Source organism: Fistularia commersonii, chromosome 34 (assembly GCF_037954325.1).
Source record: "Fistularia commersonii isolate RoL2024-O1a breed Wild chromosome 34, RoL_Fcom_v1.0, whole genome shotgun sequence".
Taxonomy (NCBI): domain Eukaryota; kingdom Metazoa; phylum Chordata; class Actinopteri; order Syngnathiformes; family Fistulariidae; genus Fistularia; species Fistularia commersonii.
In genome coordinates this window covers 3827868-3844621 of record NC_141317.1, presented here as the reverse complement: position 1 = coordinate 3844621, position 16754 = coordinate 3827868, and the positions used below count along the sequence as shown (strand labels likewise).

At 41.4% G+C, this 16754-nt stretch overlaps 1 protein-coding gene across 2 annotated transcripts; it reads left to right on the top strand.

The window, feature by feature from the left end:
- The first annotated feature begins 3119 nt into the window (after window positions 1–3119).
- adora1b (adenosine A1 receptor b) lies at window positions 3120–7283 on the top strand. Of its 2 annotated transcripts, XR_015104356.1 has the most exons (3): window positions 3120–3866; window positions 5217–6132; window positions 6578–7283. XR_015104356.1 is itself a non-coding variant. In XM_086141455.1 (2 exons), exons 1-2 carry the CDS (start codon window positions 3526–3528, stop codon window positions 6004–6006), a joined length of 1131 nt encoding a protein of 376 aa, XP_085997581.1. In that variant the 5' UTR covers window positions 3156–3525; the 3' UTR covers window positions 6007–7283. The 2 variants fall into 2 exon arrangements, 1 of the variants encoding a protein (XP_085997581.1); XM_086141455.1 differs by having other exon boundaries at window positions 3156–3866; window positions 5217–7283.
- Window positions 7284–16754: the final 9471 nt, after the last annotated feature.

The following is a 16754-nucleotide window of genomic DNA, read 5'->3' as shown; positions in this document are numbered from 1 at the left end:
CGTTAAAAAAAGAGGAGGTGAATTAAACATTCGGAGACGCTTTGCTCCAAGCTGGGTCTGCAGGAGCAACTGGGGATGTGGAAGTTGAAGATGAATTTGCTGGAGCTGCACACACACAAAAAGAAAGTGTGTGTAAGTGGGCGGGGGGGGGGGGGGGGGGTGAGCTGGGGTAGTAGGTATCTCAGGGTCAAAGGTATTTCTTTACTTAAGCAGTACATCTCTCCTGAGCAAAAGCTGAGTTAGCCTCCGCCTGCAGACGGGCTCCAGATGCAGCGTCCTGACAAGCACAGCCACCTAGAGCTCATCTCAGCTGCCGTGGCTATATCCTCAATAGCCCTATGTGGATATTTCGGCTCCAGGCCGATCTTTTGCAAGAAGCAGTGCACTGAAGCATCGAATATGGCTGTTTGTCATACTTTTGCGCTGGCCTCATAAATCCGTAAGACCTTCTTGAGCTGGTGAGAGATAGCTAGCCTCTCTTCCCAGGGCGCTGTTAATTCAGCCAAGATGACGGTCTTCGCACTTCTGGAAAGAAGGATCATGTCAGATCAGAGCGTGGTTTCGACCATCTCCTTCCTCTTTTTGAAGTCCAAGGGCAGCTCTCAGTCCGACACCTGATGAAGGCGTCTTTGCCTTGGAAACCTTGCCGCCTTCTGTTTGGAAGGTGATGCCTCTGGGTGGTGGTGCCTGATGTTTATTGGCCTTGACTCTCTTGAACTCAGTTCACTTTGCAATCTCCATCAGGACTTTGTCTTGCCTCTGTCTGTAGCCTCAAAAAGGGAGCGCCTTTGGACATGCAGTCAAGATGTGGTTCAGAGTGCTAAGACTTGCTCCGCACTGACTGCAGGATGGATTCTCCTCCCCCTCCTTGGCAAGAGATCGGCCACAGCACGTAGCAGAAAGTTCAACTTGCCTTGGTCCATTCCCCAGAAGTCCCTCCAAGAAAGCTCATCCCACTACATCCAGCAGGCCTGAGAGGTTCTTCTGCTGTTCCACAAACCCTTTGCACCACAACTCTCTTCCCCCTCTTGCGTCGATCTTGCTCCAACTCTCCATACTGTCACGCCTTGGCACCCCTGACACACTGTACCGATGATTTCTTGGTGCCTCCAGAATGCTTCCCCCTCCTTCACCACTTCCTGAGGTTTCCATTTTCACATCTGTGCGTGACTTTCTCGTCCTCGGACAGGGGTTGGGTACGGGCCGCCCTCGCTTTGGTGGCCTTGAATTCTTCCGCAACCGAAGCGATCGGCAAGTTTGACCAAACTAAAATCTGGGGGGGACACCTGCTATACACGCTCTATGCTGCTGCCAACTTGCTTCATGGAAAATTGTACAGCAAAGTGGCCACTGGAGTCCCGATACGAGTGAATACGGACCGAAAAAAAATCCATAACCATCAGCAAAATAAATCAACACAGTTTAAATGACTGACAAGTCATTCAGTCTGTTTTCACTGCCAGCAACTCTGGGCCTCAGTATATTCACACACCGTAATGATTGATCGCTCATGGATCGCCACCACGCAGCGTCACCAGTGGATCTGTTGCCAACAGTCGTGAGAGGACCATATGGTCGCTTCCTTCCTCGGAGCGCACTGGCCGACCTTCATACATCACGCTGACAACGACCACGACGGCGCGCGCACGTGGAAACTGTCTTTTAGCTCCATTAGCTCTTCTGCCCCGTTACACAGCCTCAGTGAGCGACTCTTTCCTCATTACTTTTTCTACATTTCCCGGGAATAACAGTTTAAATATTAACCGATTCTTCCGTTCTGTCTCGTTGTAAATTAAAGAGCGACATGCACAATAGTGCGGCGTTATCACCTCCATCTTCATTCAGTTCTGCCTTCAAAGCTCTGAGCTGAAGCTCTGCGTGCACATGACATTTAAAGCACAGCGAGGAGCAACAACAGCACCGGCTGGAGTCAAAGTTACTCTTTGAGTTTGAGGTTCATTATGTGTTTCTCGACGGCTGATAAGCCCGGGTGTCACCGCTGCGGTGAGATGGCCAGAAATAGGGAGCGTGACATTTCTAAATCTTTTTAGATTTCTAAAAGGCTTGTTCAATGAACAATGATTCGCCTTTTCAACTATAGGGCATTGGATATTTATTAAGGGGGCACTCGAAATCTATTGGTTTTATTTCCACTATGGCGATGAAAATGAGATGTGTGTGTGTGTGTATGTAAACACTGAGTGCTGCTGAGGATAAACTTATTTGATCTATTATATCAAATATATTATACATACCCTTTGTTTATTTGTATCTATATCCTTTATTTACATAGTCTTTCTATTATCGCTATCTACACACTTTTCTACCTGTAATGCTGCTGTGTTCCCTGTCACTTGATCAATAAAGTCTATCTGAGGTTTAAAATCTATCTTAATTGATATTGTGTAAAGCGGCCTATTCCAATCACGTCACTGCCGGCTCTTTCACTTTTATTTCTGTATTTACATGTATATATATGTGTAAAATATATTTATATATATATATATATTTATATATATACTTACTACTTTGTCACTTTTATAGTTTTTATTTTTATTGTTTCTTTTAAAGCTGTATATTGTGTATAAGTATATGTCTGTACAGTATCCTTGAGGTTCAAGTAAGGTTTCTTACATTAAATGTATTATTATTGTTATTATCTTATCTTGTGTGTTGCCATAACTTAACAATGGGTCACATGGTTAATCTTCATCACACCTCATGGTTGGCCTGCATGAACTCCATTATCGAGACAGAAGGGTGTGTGTGTGCATGTGTGTGTGTGTGCGTGTCGATATAAATAAAGTGAGTTCACCTTTGCCCCCTTACACTTGTCCTGGACTGTCCCGTGAAGGAATCCATTGTGCGTGCGTGTGTGTGTGTGTGTGTGTGTGTGTGTATGTGTGTGTGTGTGTGCGTGTGTGTGTGGGTGGGTGTGGGGCTACTATTTATTTCTTCCTGATAGGTAATAAAGTGATCTCATTCAATATAATGAGAAGACAAAGCTGCGTGGAGCGAGTCCAAGTGGTGTTTTTGGACACGGCGGGAAGGGGAGGGGAGTGGAAGTGGGAGTGGGAGTGGGAGTGGGAGTGGACGGGGCGCGTCAACTACAACCGCCTGTATCCACATGGTGGTCTTATTTGCTTGTGTGTGTGTGTTTTTTTTTTTTTTTAATTTCTTTGTTTTTGGCCGAAAGAGAGGCAGGTGCGGGGTGTCTGAGGAACCTCCTCTCTAAAAGGATGCTCCTCTCGGCGGGAGCAGGTGCGTCCGTCCAGGCGGAGACGCGCGGATGCGCGGGAGCGACGCACGACGGCGGCCGGATCCTGACGCGCGTTTCCACGGCGGCCGGACCTCTATTCTCTACCATGCCTCTCATCCACGCGGGTCCGACCTCGAGATTGTTGCGTTTGATTCCCGCAACTTTGACAGAGGGGATTTTTGACGCGTGAGGACGCACGGCTGTATTTTATTTATTTATTAGATTTTTTTTTTTTGTTTTGTTTTGGAGCAGCGTTTTTCGCAAGGATGCCCGGCGCGCTGCTGTACACGCAGGCTCTCTACATAGGGATGGAGGTGGTGATCGCGGTGGCGTCCGTCCTGGGCAACGTGATGGTGGTCTGGGCGGTGAAAATTAACAAATCGTTGCGGGACAACACGTTTTGCTTCATCGTCTCTTTGGCCCTGGCGGACATCGCGGTCGGAGCTCTCGTCATACCTTTGGCCATCACTATCAGCATCGGACTTCAGACTCACTTTTACAGCTGCTTGCTCGTGGCGTGCACCGTGCTCGTGTTGACGCAAAGTTCCATCCTCGCCCTGCTGGCCATCGCCATCGACCGCTATCTCAGGGTCAAGATCCCGACAAGGTAAAGTGCTTTTTTTTTCCCTTCTCTCTCCCTGCACGAGTATAATATCACATGGTGGTGTCATTCTAGCCCCAGATGATGCCTCCTGTGGCACAGCAGATGTCACCCTCTCACCCTCTGTGTGTGCTTTCTCCATGTTTGCACATGACATATAGTTCAACTCCAGGGACCTGACATCCTAAGTGTCTCTGACCCTTTTTTTTTAATTTTTTTATAAACATGTGCCAAAGTGCTACCACAGGATCGGTGCGCTTGTTCGACGGAGAGCATCCTCCGGAGCGGGACACGATGCACGGGACTTCTTTGAAAAGACAAGCGTTCAAATAAAAATATCTAAGAAGCGAATGTGGTGCGCGCTCCCCAAAAATGTCTCGGTACTTCATCTTGCACCGTAGCACACTCTTATTATTGAAGCATGCCGGATTTGTGCGCGAGTTGTCGATAACAACATATAATAAATAAGTAAACAATGTGTTTGTATTGTATTGTCGCTAATATTAGAACCTCTCCCGTAACACACATTACACTTGTAACCAGAAATGATCAGCGCGTGCAAATTTTTTTGGGACAATATGTAGACTCAGAATTTCTTAATTTTATCATCGATCTAACCTTGTTTTGACGTGCATTATTTTTTATATTTGATGATGGCGATCATGGAGAGAGCCTGCAGCCCTCGACTCAGCACGTCGGCTCCGGATGTGACTCTTTGTCCGCTCAACATTTTTATTCCCGATCGATGGAACGTCTAAGCTAAATTGCAGCCATTTGTTTTGCGTCGGGCCGCACCCGAGCAAAGGTCAATTCATCATGAAGTCAACATGTTTCCTGACTATTATAGCAGCCAAATATCATTCATATCAATCATCATCACACACTCTGCTGGCTGCTTTGTTATTCCTGCCATAGGTTGTTTTCAGTCTGACAGTGATTTCTTAAAGCCTGGCTACAGTGCGATATTAGAGCCACTGCATCCTCCCATGTAAAAACAATCAAACCAACCATAAAGACCATGTTTTTGTGTCCAGTGTATTGAAAAAATACATTAGAGAGTAATATTGAGGCAATTGTAAGAGCCATAATTCAGTTTCCCCCCGAGCAGAGGATGAATGAAACCCAGACTGCACTGCAAAGGTCAGGAGCTTCCGGTAGCCTTGCAAGGACTGCCTTCTTCATGTAGACATATATTATGTGCCGGGTAGCTGTGTTTAATATCTACATCTTTTCAATTGAAATGTTCACAGAGAGATGTTTTTTTTTTTGTTTTTTTTTTTTATGCAGCAATGAAAAGCGTCCCCAAAGGCGCCTCTGCCGAAAGTGCTGACACGCGGTTTGTTTTCCCCCGTGCAGGTACAAGCGGGTCGTGACCCCCCGGCGGGCGGCGTTGGCAGTGGTTGTGTGCTGGACGGTGGCTTTCATTGTGGGTCTCACGCCCATGTTGGGATGGAACAACCTGAGGCAGCTGCAGCTCAACGGGTCCATCAGCCCCGACCTCGTGATCACGTGCCAGTTTGAAAACGTTATCAGCATGGATTACATGGTCTACTTCAACTTTTTCGGCTGGGTGCTGCCTCCGCTGTTGCTCATGCTGGTCATCTATGCGGAGATCTTCTACATGATCCACAAGCAACTCAATAGTAAAAAATTCACCACCAGTCACACGGATCCTAATAAGTATTACGACAAAGAGCTGAATCTCGCCAAATCGCTGGCTCTGGTCCTCTTTCTGTTTGCCATCAGCTGGCTCCCCCTCCACATCATCAACTGCATCACTCTGTTTTGCCCGCAGTGCGAGAAGCCCATCGTCCTCCTCTACATCGCCATCCTGCTCACTCACGGTAACTCCGCCGTCAACCCGATTGTCTACGCCTTCCGCATTAAGAAGTTCCGCACGGCTTTCCAGAAAATTTGGCAGCAGTACTTCTGTTGCAAGGACACGCCGGCTCTGGAGATTCAGCCCAGCGACAGGAAGGAAATGCCGAATCTGGAGCCGCAGCAGGCGGCGCCGCCACAGCACCCCTTGAGGGAAAATCACAAATCCGAATCATCCGAACGGCAGCCATCTCCGGCTGAGCAGGACCCGGACCAGAGGACCGAACTGAAAGAAAATCCATCCTTACTGGAGCAGAACACGGTTTAGATGAAGGATGAAAGCAGACAGTCGGCCGGCAAACTAACAACTGGCGAACAAACATCAAGATCTGTCGGGGTTTTGAATTTACCCACGACAGGAGCATGAATTACCATAAACTGCTTGGAATTTAAGGTGACCTTCATACAGATAATTTTGTTTTTTACTCAGGAGGAGTAGTTAGAACTGACACGATTGCGTCGAGACAAAAACAAAGAAAAAAAGAGACAATTACGATCTTGATCGAAATGCAAGTCTTTTCATCAGTGACTTGTGTGCGCATCTTAGTAACACCTTAGGATATTGGGCTTTAATTCTTTTGTACGTCGTAGTGAAAAAAGTAAAAACACGTCGCAATGAGTTTTCTTGGATGATAAGTATCAGAGAATGCAATCGACTTTCCCACCGTAAAACTGACACTGGCTAGAAATGTTGAATGTAAATAACGGACTATACTTTGCGGCACAGCTCATATTCAGGGTCTTAATTGCACAACAATGACATGATGAGTGCCACTACAGGAGACAAATTTGCACAAATGTTTGTATGTGCTGATAAAAAGGTTTTGTCCTTTTTTTAGTGCTTGCCCACTGGAACTGAATCCATCTATGGTCCATCAGCACTGAACCATTACAAAGTAGATGGACAGGGATGTGGACCAGCAGCTGGAGGAAAATGAGCATTTTCAACCTTTTACAGGCTGCGTGTAAGGGGGCTCAGAGCTGAAGGATGACGGCCCCTCTGGGGAGAGAAGGACGAGATGAACTTAAAGCTGCTCTTATCCGAGCGGCCTACATGCCAGCTGGCGGTTTGAGTCGAGCTTCCCCTTTTCTCCCCTGTTTTGCTGATAATAAATTTATCACAGCTTACCACGAAAGAAAGTGGCTCCGATGGCCTTATTCTGTGTTTTACATGGTATCGACCGGACTGAGTTGAACCGGAAGAGACATTAGTACGATCGTGAGTATCATTATAACACTGTAATGTCAATATTTTGCATTATGCCAAATTAGGGCATCAGTAGATTAGTTATAAACTATAGTGAAATCAACACTGTATCAGAATGTAAGATTCTGTTTCATGTCAAGTCAAATCTCAGAACCGGAGAAAAATACTGGTTTGTTGCATCACTTTTTATATTTTCTCTCAAAACTGTAGTTGGCCTCCGCACAAGACACAAGCAAAAAAATGTGAATGATTAAAGAACAACGTGCACTTAGTGGCATTTTTATTTATGTATTAGTTTGTTACAGTTCTGCTTCTGAATGAATTGTCCAATGTACAAATGTGTGCTATTTTTATTTTATAACACCTCTTGGAGCATGTGTAAATCTTGGAATCCTTACAGCATTATTACGGCACCTTTTGACTTTGACACGTTACACTTTTGCTGTCGTCCCATCGGGTTTGATTAGATAACAAGCCGGTCTTTATTTCAGATGAAGCTTACTTAATAGCCTCAAGCAAAAAGAATCAAAACAATCATTATTATTTTTGGATTATGATAAGAGCATATTTATTTATTTATTTATTTATTTATTTATTTATTTAATGGGATCACCGGTGGACTTTAAAAACCTTGTGTTTATTTCCTTGTATTTGCGCCTTATCCTAGTCCCTGAAACCAAATACTTACAAGTACCTGAAATGTTTTTTCTTTTGTTTTATTTCTCTCTCGCCCCTACCCTCCTGTCGGCCCATTACAGAACGATCAATACAGAGTGGATGTACCAAATTAATGGATTTACTCCAATTACCTTATTTAATATCCATACAGGAGACTGTAACTGAACTCTTTTAACTGCCCGATTATATCAGAATAGATACATAAGCGAATATGTTTTAATGAAAAAGAGGCATTTAGATAAATGCTACAGAAATTCAAATCTGATGGGACCAAATAATGATCCAAAGGAAAGTAAAGTCTGGATGAACTCTTGCTGTGCCATGTTTCCATGTAAATAATACTGTGGTTCACCCTGTGTTGGAAGTGTAAATAAGGAATTGTCATTTTCACCATATCAACATATAGGTTGTGATAAATATCTCCTGTGTGACACCTTGAGAGAGATTCGCGTGCATCCACTCACCTGCGCTCGTACTGACTTAATAAAAAAAAAACATCCTATAAGCAATCATCTTAAATTTTCCTGCTGTAATGGACACTTACATTTTCTGGATTATAACAGGTTTCAACAGGCACCATAGCAAACAGAGGACTTTTTTTGAAAATTGTCATGACCAGACTGCAATAATGCAGCGGGAGACTTTTCGATAAAGGGAGAAAGTTATTACGTCTCTGGCAACTCATTCCTCCGCTCACCAGGCCAATTTCTTTCATACTTGGCGACAGGGGAGTCAAGTGCCATGTACTCAGATAGCGTGTACTTGTTGTGTCTGCAAGGTCATCCAGTTGTCAGCACTCTCTCATCCAGATATAATCGCTCTCCAATTCTCACATGTGAGGATATTAGTGCGCGATGACGGTTTGATTTACATGTAATTTAACATACCATTTAAAACTAGACTCCACCTTTGAGTGTATTCTTATTGAATTGGTTGACTTTCCTGGTTAAAGATGCTTAGACTCTGGAAAAGACAGAGTATCAAATTCAGATAAGAACTACAAATAATAGAGTGGAAATACTAGAGGTGTATATTTCCAGTAAAGCAGCAGAGGTGACCTTTCCCTGCAGTCATCCGCTGTCCTTGGGGCTAATGTGAGTGTTGACCACTGACTCTTTGTCTATTTGCATTTCGGCAGAAAGACTATCGAGATTTATGATACCAGACGAACATAGAAAACTTCTGTCTGTTAGATTTATTATGTGATTTACTGATGCATTTCAAGGAATATGTTTCTTAGTATCAAGCAGATGTTAAGGACATATCTGCATTTCTGTACCTTCCCTCATTGTGTCTGGTTAGTGGTGCAACTTGGAGCCACACATATTCATGATAGCTTGTTCTAGGTCAGTATTTTGGTCAGGATTAGAAGACTGTGAGGTTACTTGGACGATTCGAACATCCCTTTTGGCAGGCCAAAGAGAAGATGCCGACATGACTTCAGCGTCCCAGTAAAAACTTTTTTGTAATTATTTTTAAAAATAGAGTAGTGATTTGATTTTCATGAGCTCTCATCATCCATCATAAAGTAGCGAGTATGCTGTGGGTCAGTGTAACCATGTATTATGGTGCACACGGTTCCTTGTCAGTATATATCACCGCAACATCTGTCTTAGTGAAAGGTGTTACACGGTTATGTGAAAGCCAAATATAGGGGAGCCTTTCAAAGCAAAAAAAACTTTTACCAATGCATTACAACATTCATAATATGTCAGTCTACTGCATTGAGGCAGAAATAGGGATTCCCATTCACGTACCAACGGCTGCGACTTACTTTGCATGCATAATTTTGAAATAAGGCAATCTGTCATTTGGAAAGTTTTGAATAAATCAGGTCAACAGTTCTGCTTTTGCTGGGAGAGCATCTTATTCATATTCATCTGATGTGATAGCGCAATGCTGGGTTCATAAATTTTTGGTAATCACAAGTAATGTAGGACTGCATCTGAATAAAGTGATTAGCATAAGAAAAAACCTGATGAAAAAACTGGCATACATTATATTGCAATATGAAACACACTTTAGATGAACAATTTTGCAAAGCGACTAAACAAAGAATTCTTAAAGAATATGGTGATACGCATTTTTTTTCCACCATCCTACAGAAACGGTTGCATCCCACTCACCAGGTTTCTGTCACACAGCGACAAAGGAGGAGAGCACAAGTGAATCCCTTTCAATAAAACAGCATTAGAGTGGCACAAATAAAACAAAGTCATTTCTTCTTGTGATAAATTATTTACCAAACGGGCCTACAAAATTAGACCAACATCAATATTTTATTTCTTTTTTTTTTTTCTTTTTTTAACACATCACTACCCGGAGGAGGTATTGTGAAAGAAGCCAGCCTTGAAGCAAGGTTGCACCAACGTGGGGGAGGATTACATTGTGCACCAACCCAAACAGATCAACACGATGCAATAAATGGTTCACACGATGTAATTTTAAGTCCTGTTTTCCTTGACGTATTCATTTATTTTTCTGTGTTGCTGAACAATGCCATGTACTGATGTTTTCAGAATTTGTTTGTCATACTGTTCATTTCATGATTTAAATGAAACTTTCCAAGTAAAGCATATGGCTGTTAAACTTTGATACAATATTTTTTTTCCTGATGACAGTAACTTAACTGGAACGGCTCCTTTTACCTCACCAATTATTTCTGTGTCAGAGTGCCACCCTCTGGTGAAGAATAACCTGGTCAGGCTCGGGCCAAGCCAGGACACGACTGTGGAGCCACTCAGACGGAGGGCATCTGGTGTCTTTGTTGACTTTAATTTTCTTCCATTGAGCCTTGCAAGCTGTTTTTTTATTTGATTCCAAATATTTCATCAGGGCTTCAAAAAACGGCTTCAGTTGTTTTGGAAATAATAATAACAAGAAGCTACACTAAAAGAGGACGCAGCTGCATTCCCTCAATGATGGCAATGACAAGAATATCCATGATAAATTTATTCTTATATAGTGATAAATCACACAAGATATCCATCTGCACTTTCCCAGCTTGCACATCCCATGAACACAACTATTTACCTTTCTTTTTGCACTTTTGCTTTCAACTTCCACATCCTATTAAAACTTAATTTTTTGCACTGTTTACATTTCTTCCATTTCTTCACAATAATATGCATATTTATTATTGTTTTTGGGTTTTTTTTGCCCACCTATCTATCTTCACTGTGTAAAGCAAAATAAGAATTTAATAGCAGAGGGAAAATAGGTTTCTGGACTATATATAACATTAAACACTTTGAATCACGTTGAATGCACAAAAGCATTATGACAATAATATTAACAACAACAACAGCAACAATAACAAAAACAACAACAACAACAACAACAATAATAATTATTATTATTATTAGAATAATAATAAAAATAATATGGGGTGGCACAGTGGCGCAATGGTTAGCGCTTCAGATAAAAAGGTCCCTGGTTTGATTCCAGGTTCTCCAGTTTATTCCCACAGCCCAATAACATAACTTGAGTTCATTGCAGACCCTGAATTGTGTAAATGAGGCAGTAAATGCTTGTTTGCCTCTATACGTGCCCTTGGTCACCGAGAATCAGTATAAACAATGACTGGATGAATGAATTATAATTAGTAGTAGAAGTGGTAATGGCAGTATCCGGGGAAATCACTTGTCCTGATGTCCCCTGAAGGTTCCTGACTTGATATTTGTTAGACTTGACATGAAATCCTTACAGAGTGATATGATGCCTCAGCTTACCCTTTATATCAAATGCCACCAAAATAGCAAACAGTTGAACCGCGCACACTCAGACAATCATATCCTCTCTCACCAAACACTATCTGATGTCTTTTATCCATCTGCAGAGATTAGTATGCTGTCTCTGCAGTTAAACTCTCTACGGCTGTAACATCTACTACTTAGATCTGCAGCTTCAGTCATGTTTAAAACTTTTTCCATTTGATCGTCTGCCCTGCACCTTTCTTTCCATATCACGGCTGATGGGCCTTTTTTCAGCAGGATGGCTATCTTAAGGTCATTTGTCCCAAGTTTCTTTCTTTGCTTCACAAATGCCGAGACATTTCACATGCCTTAGCATGGAGTGCGCGTCCTGGGGCAGTTGGATCTGGCCCCGAAAACCTAAATATATGGAATGTCCAGGTCTGCAACACATTTGGTGATGATTCATGAATACAGTTCCTTCATCTGTCCTGGATTTGACGTCACCCAACAGGTGTTTGAGATTATCGCGCAGAATGCTGAAACGTCAGAGCGAAGTCTTTCGACATGCAGAAAACCTCGGTGCAAGATGGAACAAGACAGCCTAACTCCAGAAAAAGACTTGAAAAACAATTAGCACTTGGGAGAGAAAAGAGCTCGAATGTTGCAGTAACAAAACCCCGTCACTGCTAAATGTCACAAAACCTCAGCGTAGAGGAAGGAGACGGAAAAGAAGAAGGTGGACTGCTGTGTTTCCTAGGATTTTTTATCATCTGGAGGGAACAGGAGTGCTGAGCCTGACTCACTTCCCTTTTGCAATCAGCTGCTTGTTATGCATTTTGAGGGGGGAAATTCCCGTTCCTTTTGCCAATTTGTGAAATTGTGCTTTTGAAACCTGTTAAATGGTTGATTTATGATTCCTCCAAAATTTCCTTTACTCTTACGGGGAAAACAGCTCTGTGGAAGGGGAGCGGACGCGCTGCTGCGTATAGAATTTAAAAAAGCAATGATAATTTTAAGTGCAATCAGTGCCTCCACCAATGGTCCATGCTGTCACTCCCTGTGGCTGTGCTCCGGAATGGCACACCCAAGAAGGCCACTATTTACGACTGGCTGTAATTAGATTTTTACCGTGGTGGTGAAAGATGGCTGTTCATAAAGTCAACAAAAACCCCAGCCTGCCTGGACTTGCTCTACTCTGGCCACACATCAGAACATAGTTTGCTTGCATGACTGCAACACACACCTCACTGTCTGCTTCTACCGTATAGCTTAATTTATCCACCTTCCTACACATAGCATTCAATTAGTGGACGGAGTATCTTCCTATGATGTCTCTGCGGTGTCCTTGGGATTAGGGTACAGCACATGACTCTCCGAGCCAGGGGGCGGTTCATTTCACAACACCTTTCAATGTTTCCTCATCCCCGCTCAGACAGACAAGAAAATGACGACATGTTATGCAAATGTAAAGACAATGTCCTTCTTTTTTGACATCTTCCAAGGATGTTACAAGACGGGTGGGTAAATTACAGTTTCAGCAATCTTTCCGTAATGAAGAGTTTTCTTGATTTATTTATTTTTGATTATCTTCACATAATTGACAACGGAATTTTTATTGGGCTAGGTCACCTACAAGTCATCATGCTTTCTATTCGCAAATGAATTGTAGCCTGAGATGAGTCACTTAGTGCACTGCCAAGTTTACTGCAAATCAATCTTTTACTTGTGAACAAAATATCTCATTTCTGCACTTGGAAAACCTACAACGCCATTGTAAGATATTATTTACTCGTTCAATTTGCATTTACACTATTTCCTTCCATTGTCCCCAATTTGTTTGGTATTTTAGGTATTCAATGGTTGCAAAATCACAAATGACAATGACAAACAGTACATTTGTCACTCAAAACCACAAGTTAGTCAACAAAGTATTTACAATCATACAGTGTCACACAGTCTTAAAAAAAAAACTTACAAAACAGTTGATGTCTATTATTGCATTTCAGTACTTGGGTCATATCCTGCTTCACCTGTTAATAACAGTGACAAATTACACAAATTTCACAAGAAATATACTGAAGAAATGCGTTCAGGCAGTAAACTGTATGTGATAGTGCAAAAAGTATGTTCCTCATTGCTCGTGATGAAATGCTGTTTTCTTCCAGCAAATCTTCATGTAACCGTGTCCCATTATATTAATCTACACAGTATTTATTGTTTTACCAAGTATCAGTAATTACTCAGTGTCAATGCTATCATAGCGGATTATGAGATTACATGAATAATATCAAAGATGACTAATATTTTGGATTTTAATTGTCCACTCATCCCATTTGGAAGAATTTAGGTTCACGGAGATGTTTCTGTATATCATATAAAGCTGACTTACGTCTCAAAACAGAGACCACTTACAGATTTTCTCATGCTGATTATGCTCTGAGATTGATTGAGTTCCAGGTAAACCCACATATTTGTCAAGGATTAATAACTAAATGTAGACTTTTAAAAATCTGTTTCCACTGCATTAATAATGGGCGCAGCACGGGGACGATCCCAAAAAAAAGTGAAACAGATGTGGAAACTTCTTTGAAAGACAAAATAAACCCCAATGGGAGTTTAGTGGGGTATGTAAACAAAACGATTTCCCAGAATTACTGAAAGTCACATCAGACTCAGCAGTTTGGTAAAGTACCTGGATCTGGTTGGGTGATACCCCCCCCCCCCCCCCCGACCCAAACGCTCTTACTGGTCTGTTAGTTACTCAGCCGCTGTGTCCAACCACAAAGTCAACAAAGCCGTCATCATAAAACTCAATTCAGCTGAAGAAGGATGCTGGCCAAGGAACCACATCAACTGTGTCAGACAGGAAGTGATTCTGGTGTTTATAGCTGCTTGCTATGCTACAAACATACTATTCGACTGAAATAGGTTGCTTTAACCAGGCACTCTTAAACTTAACAGTCTATCAAAATTAAGGGCAAAGTAATGAAACTCCATGTGTGGAGAGGAATTATAATATTATGAAAAGAAAAAAAATGTTGTTTTTTTTTTTTCATGAGGAATTCAGTTTATGATGCATAGGTTTGATAAGAAGACGTTCACATTTATAAAATGATACCCATAAAGAATGACGTTCGAATACTATAATGAGATCATACTTCCATTGGCCGCCTCTGCAATAGTAAAATACCAAAGACCAAAATAAGTCCTTTTTCTAACTTTAGATCCCTGTCATTGCGAGGTAAACAACATCACGTTAATTCTGCTCTCACAAGTTAGAAAGGTCTTTCCTCTCTCTGCAATGACATTTTCCAGTTGTCTGGTGACGCAGTTGACCACCTACAAGTGCATGGCGTTTGCTAACAGGCTGTGTTATGATTGAGGCCAATTTTGGGAAGATTGTAATGAAAATGTGTGTTTTGTAAGGGGTTCTGCGCCAGACGTGTTTTTGGTGGAGTAAAATTCAGGAGGCAGTTGAAATGTGGTATTTTTGTTAAAATGCATGGAGCCATATTCATTAAGTCCTTGACGCCATGTGAAATCAGTGGCAGATGTTTTTAAGGAAGGCTTGGGATCGACACGGGAGCCACATTTTATAGAAATAACAGTCCAGTTTCGTGTGTACAAGCAAAAAAATATTAGTTAAATGAAATTTAACCATACATTCAAGGCTGGATAGTGCTGTATATGTCTGAATGAAATATCTTTATGGGACCATGAATATTGAACACTTTTTAAATGTGCAATTTAACAAAACTGCAGCCAATCTTGTTTTTTGTGCGTTTAGTGAAAGTGTCACATTTTCTCTCCTGGGAAAAGGGCATCGATTAGGGTAGTAGATTAGAATATGATTTCAAACGATGCAAATTAAAGCGCTGCAAGGTTAAAGGAGCACATTTAAACGAAGAAGGTGACCTTTTAGAAAAATCAAAACACGTATGAGGAAGAGGATGTTATTAGAGAAGTGCTTTGAATAATGAAACTTCAACAGCTCTTGGACACAAGAGATACGCAATAAGAGGTACATTAACCGCATCGGAACATCACAAAATTTGTAAACACTTATTCCTCATTTCCATTTCAGACTTGTGTGTTTTATCACCGTGGCAAGCTTGTGGTAATCTCTCTGAGAGGCTGAGGGGAATTGTGTGCAATAAGAAATACATGTAATAATTTTAAAATGTAAATTATTAGCCTAATTGATGCTATTTCTCATTCAACTTCAATGCAACCATGTTACTTTGATTAAGAAAAAGTACTGCATAGTCATTTTTTGTTTACTTACACAGGAGAATGTTGACTTGGTTTATCACTCATAGTGGGATTTTTCACAGCTAGTAAAGTAAACATGTTTGCACAGAAAGAAGGGATGTCAGCAATGTTACTATTGTAAGAATCCTCACATCTGCAGTTTTGGCCGTTCAGAGTGGGAATGCAATGAGTCATGGCACGCTGGCAAAAAAGCAGCCTTCCCACCACACCTTGATACTCACATTCAAGTGCATACCATGGGGACAGATTATAGTACATCAGGTAATCTAAAGAATACAGATTATAGCCATTGAAAATGGCATTTGTCTGTTTTGCCCATTTAATAGCTGCTGTTAACAGAGATGAGCCAGAGAAATTGACACGCAATACCCTCTTGCATTACAAAAGAAAAAAAACGAAGCTCAACCTCACAAACAAAATAAGGCGTATATGCAATATAATTACTAATGAGCTGAATCATTTCGGGAATTCACAAGTGACCATGTTGCATAATCAGCTTTCTGTGCTGGTGATTAAAAGGGTATTTTCCAAATATCTGTCTGGAAATAATGCAGTAATAGTGTTAGTATTCCCTTTTACATGCCCAGATCATCTTGATCACTTCTTACATTAATGGGAGACAATCCCAGACTTACTATCTGTAAAATCAAACATAATTTGTCAGTGGCTGGCGGTTTTTTTTTGTTTTTTTTTTCTATTTTTATGTAAGAATCTACTTTAGTTTGGCCTAGTTTCACAATTTATTCAGTGACCAACTTCAGATAAAGAGGAAACGTTTCTATTTATAAAAATAATGAACAAAACCATGCCCGCAGTGTCTAGCCAGGCCCCATGATAAGTGTCATGTAATCCAGTAAAAATACTTTACATGCTCAAAAAACTTCTCCAACAAACTTAAGTATTGATGCGTCAATATTTATTCCTGCCACAATGTCATGATACAATGATATATTATGTGCTGGGTATGTTACCAGCTTGTAAAATGCCTTTACTTTTTAAATTATTTATTATTATTTTTGATTTTTTTTTTTTTATTGCACAGTTACAAACTTTGATTTCAATGTAATTCATGCCAAACGTTAGCATTTTAAGCAGAATCCATATGATAAACAAAACATGAATGCATCTACAATCATGTTCTATGCTCGGTCAAACCACAGTTTA

What these genes read in the sequence shown, in the direction of transcription:
- adora1b (XM_086141455.1), top strand. Translation starts at nt 3,526, where the DNA reads ATGCCCGGCGCGCTGCTGTACACGCAGGCTCTCTACATAGGGATGGAG. An exon ending in AGGGTCAAGATCCCGACAAG is followed by an intron (nt 3,867 to 5,216) that starts GTAAAGTGCTTT and finishes TCCCCCGTGCAG; the next exon opens with GTACAAGCGGGTCGTGACCC.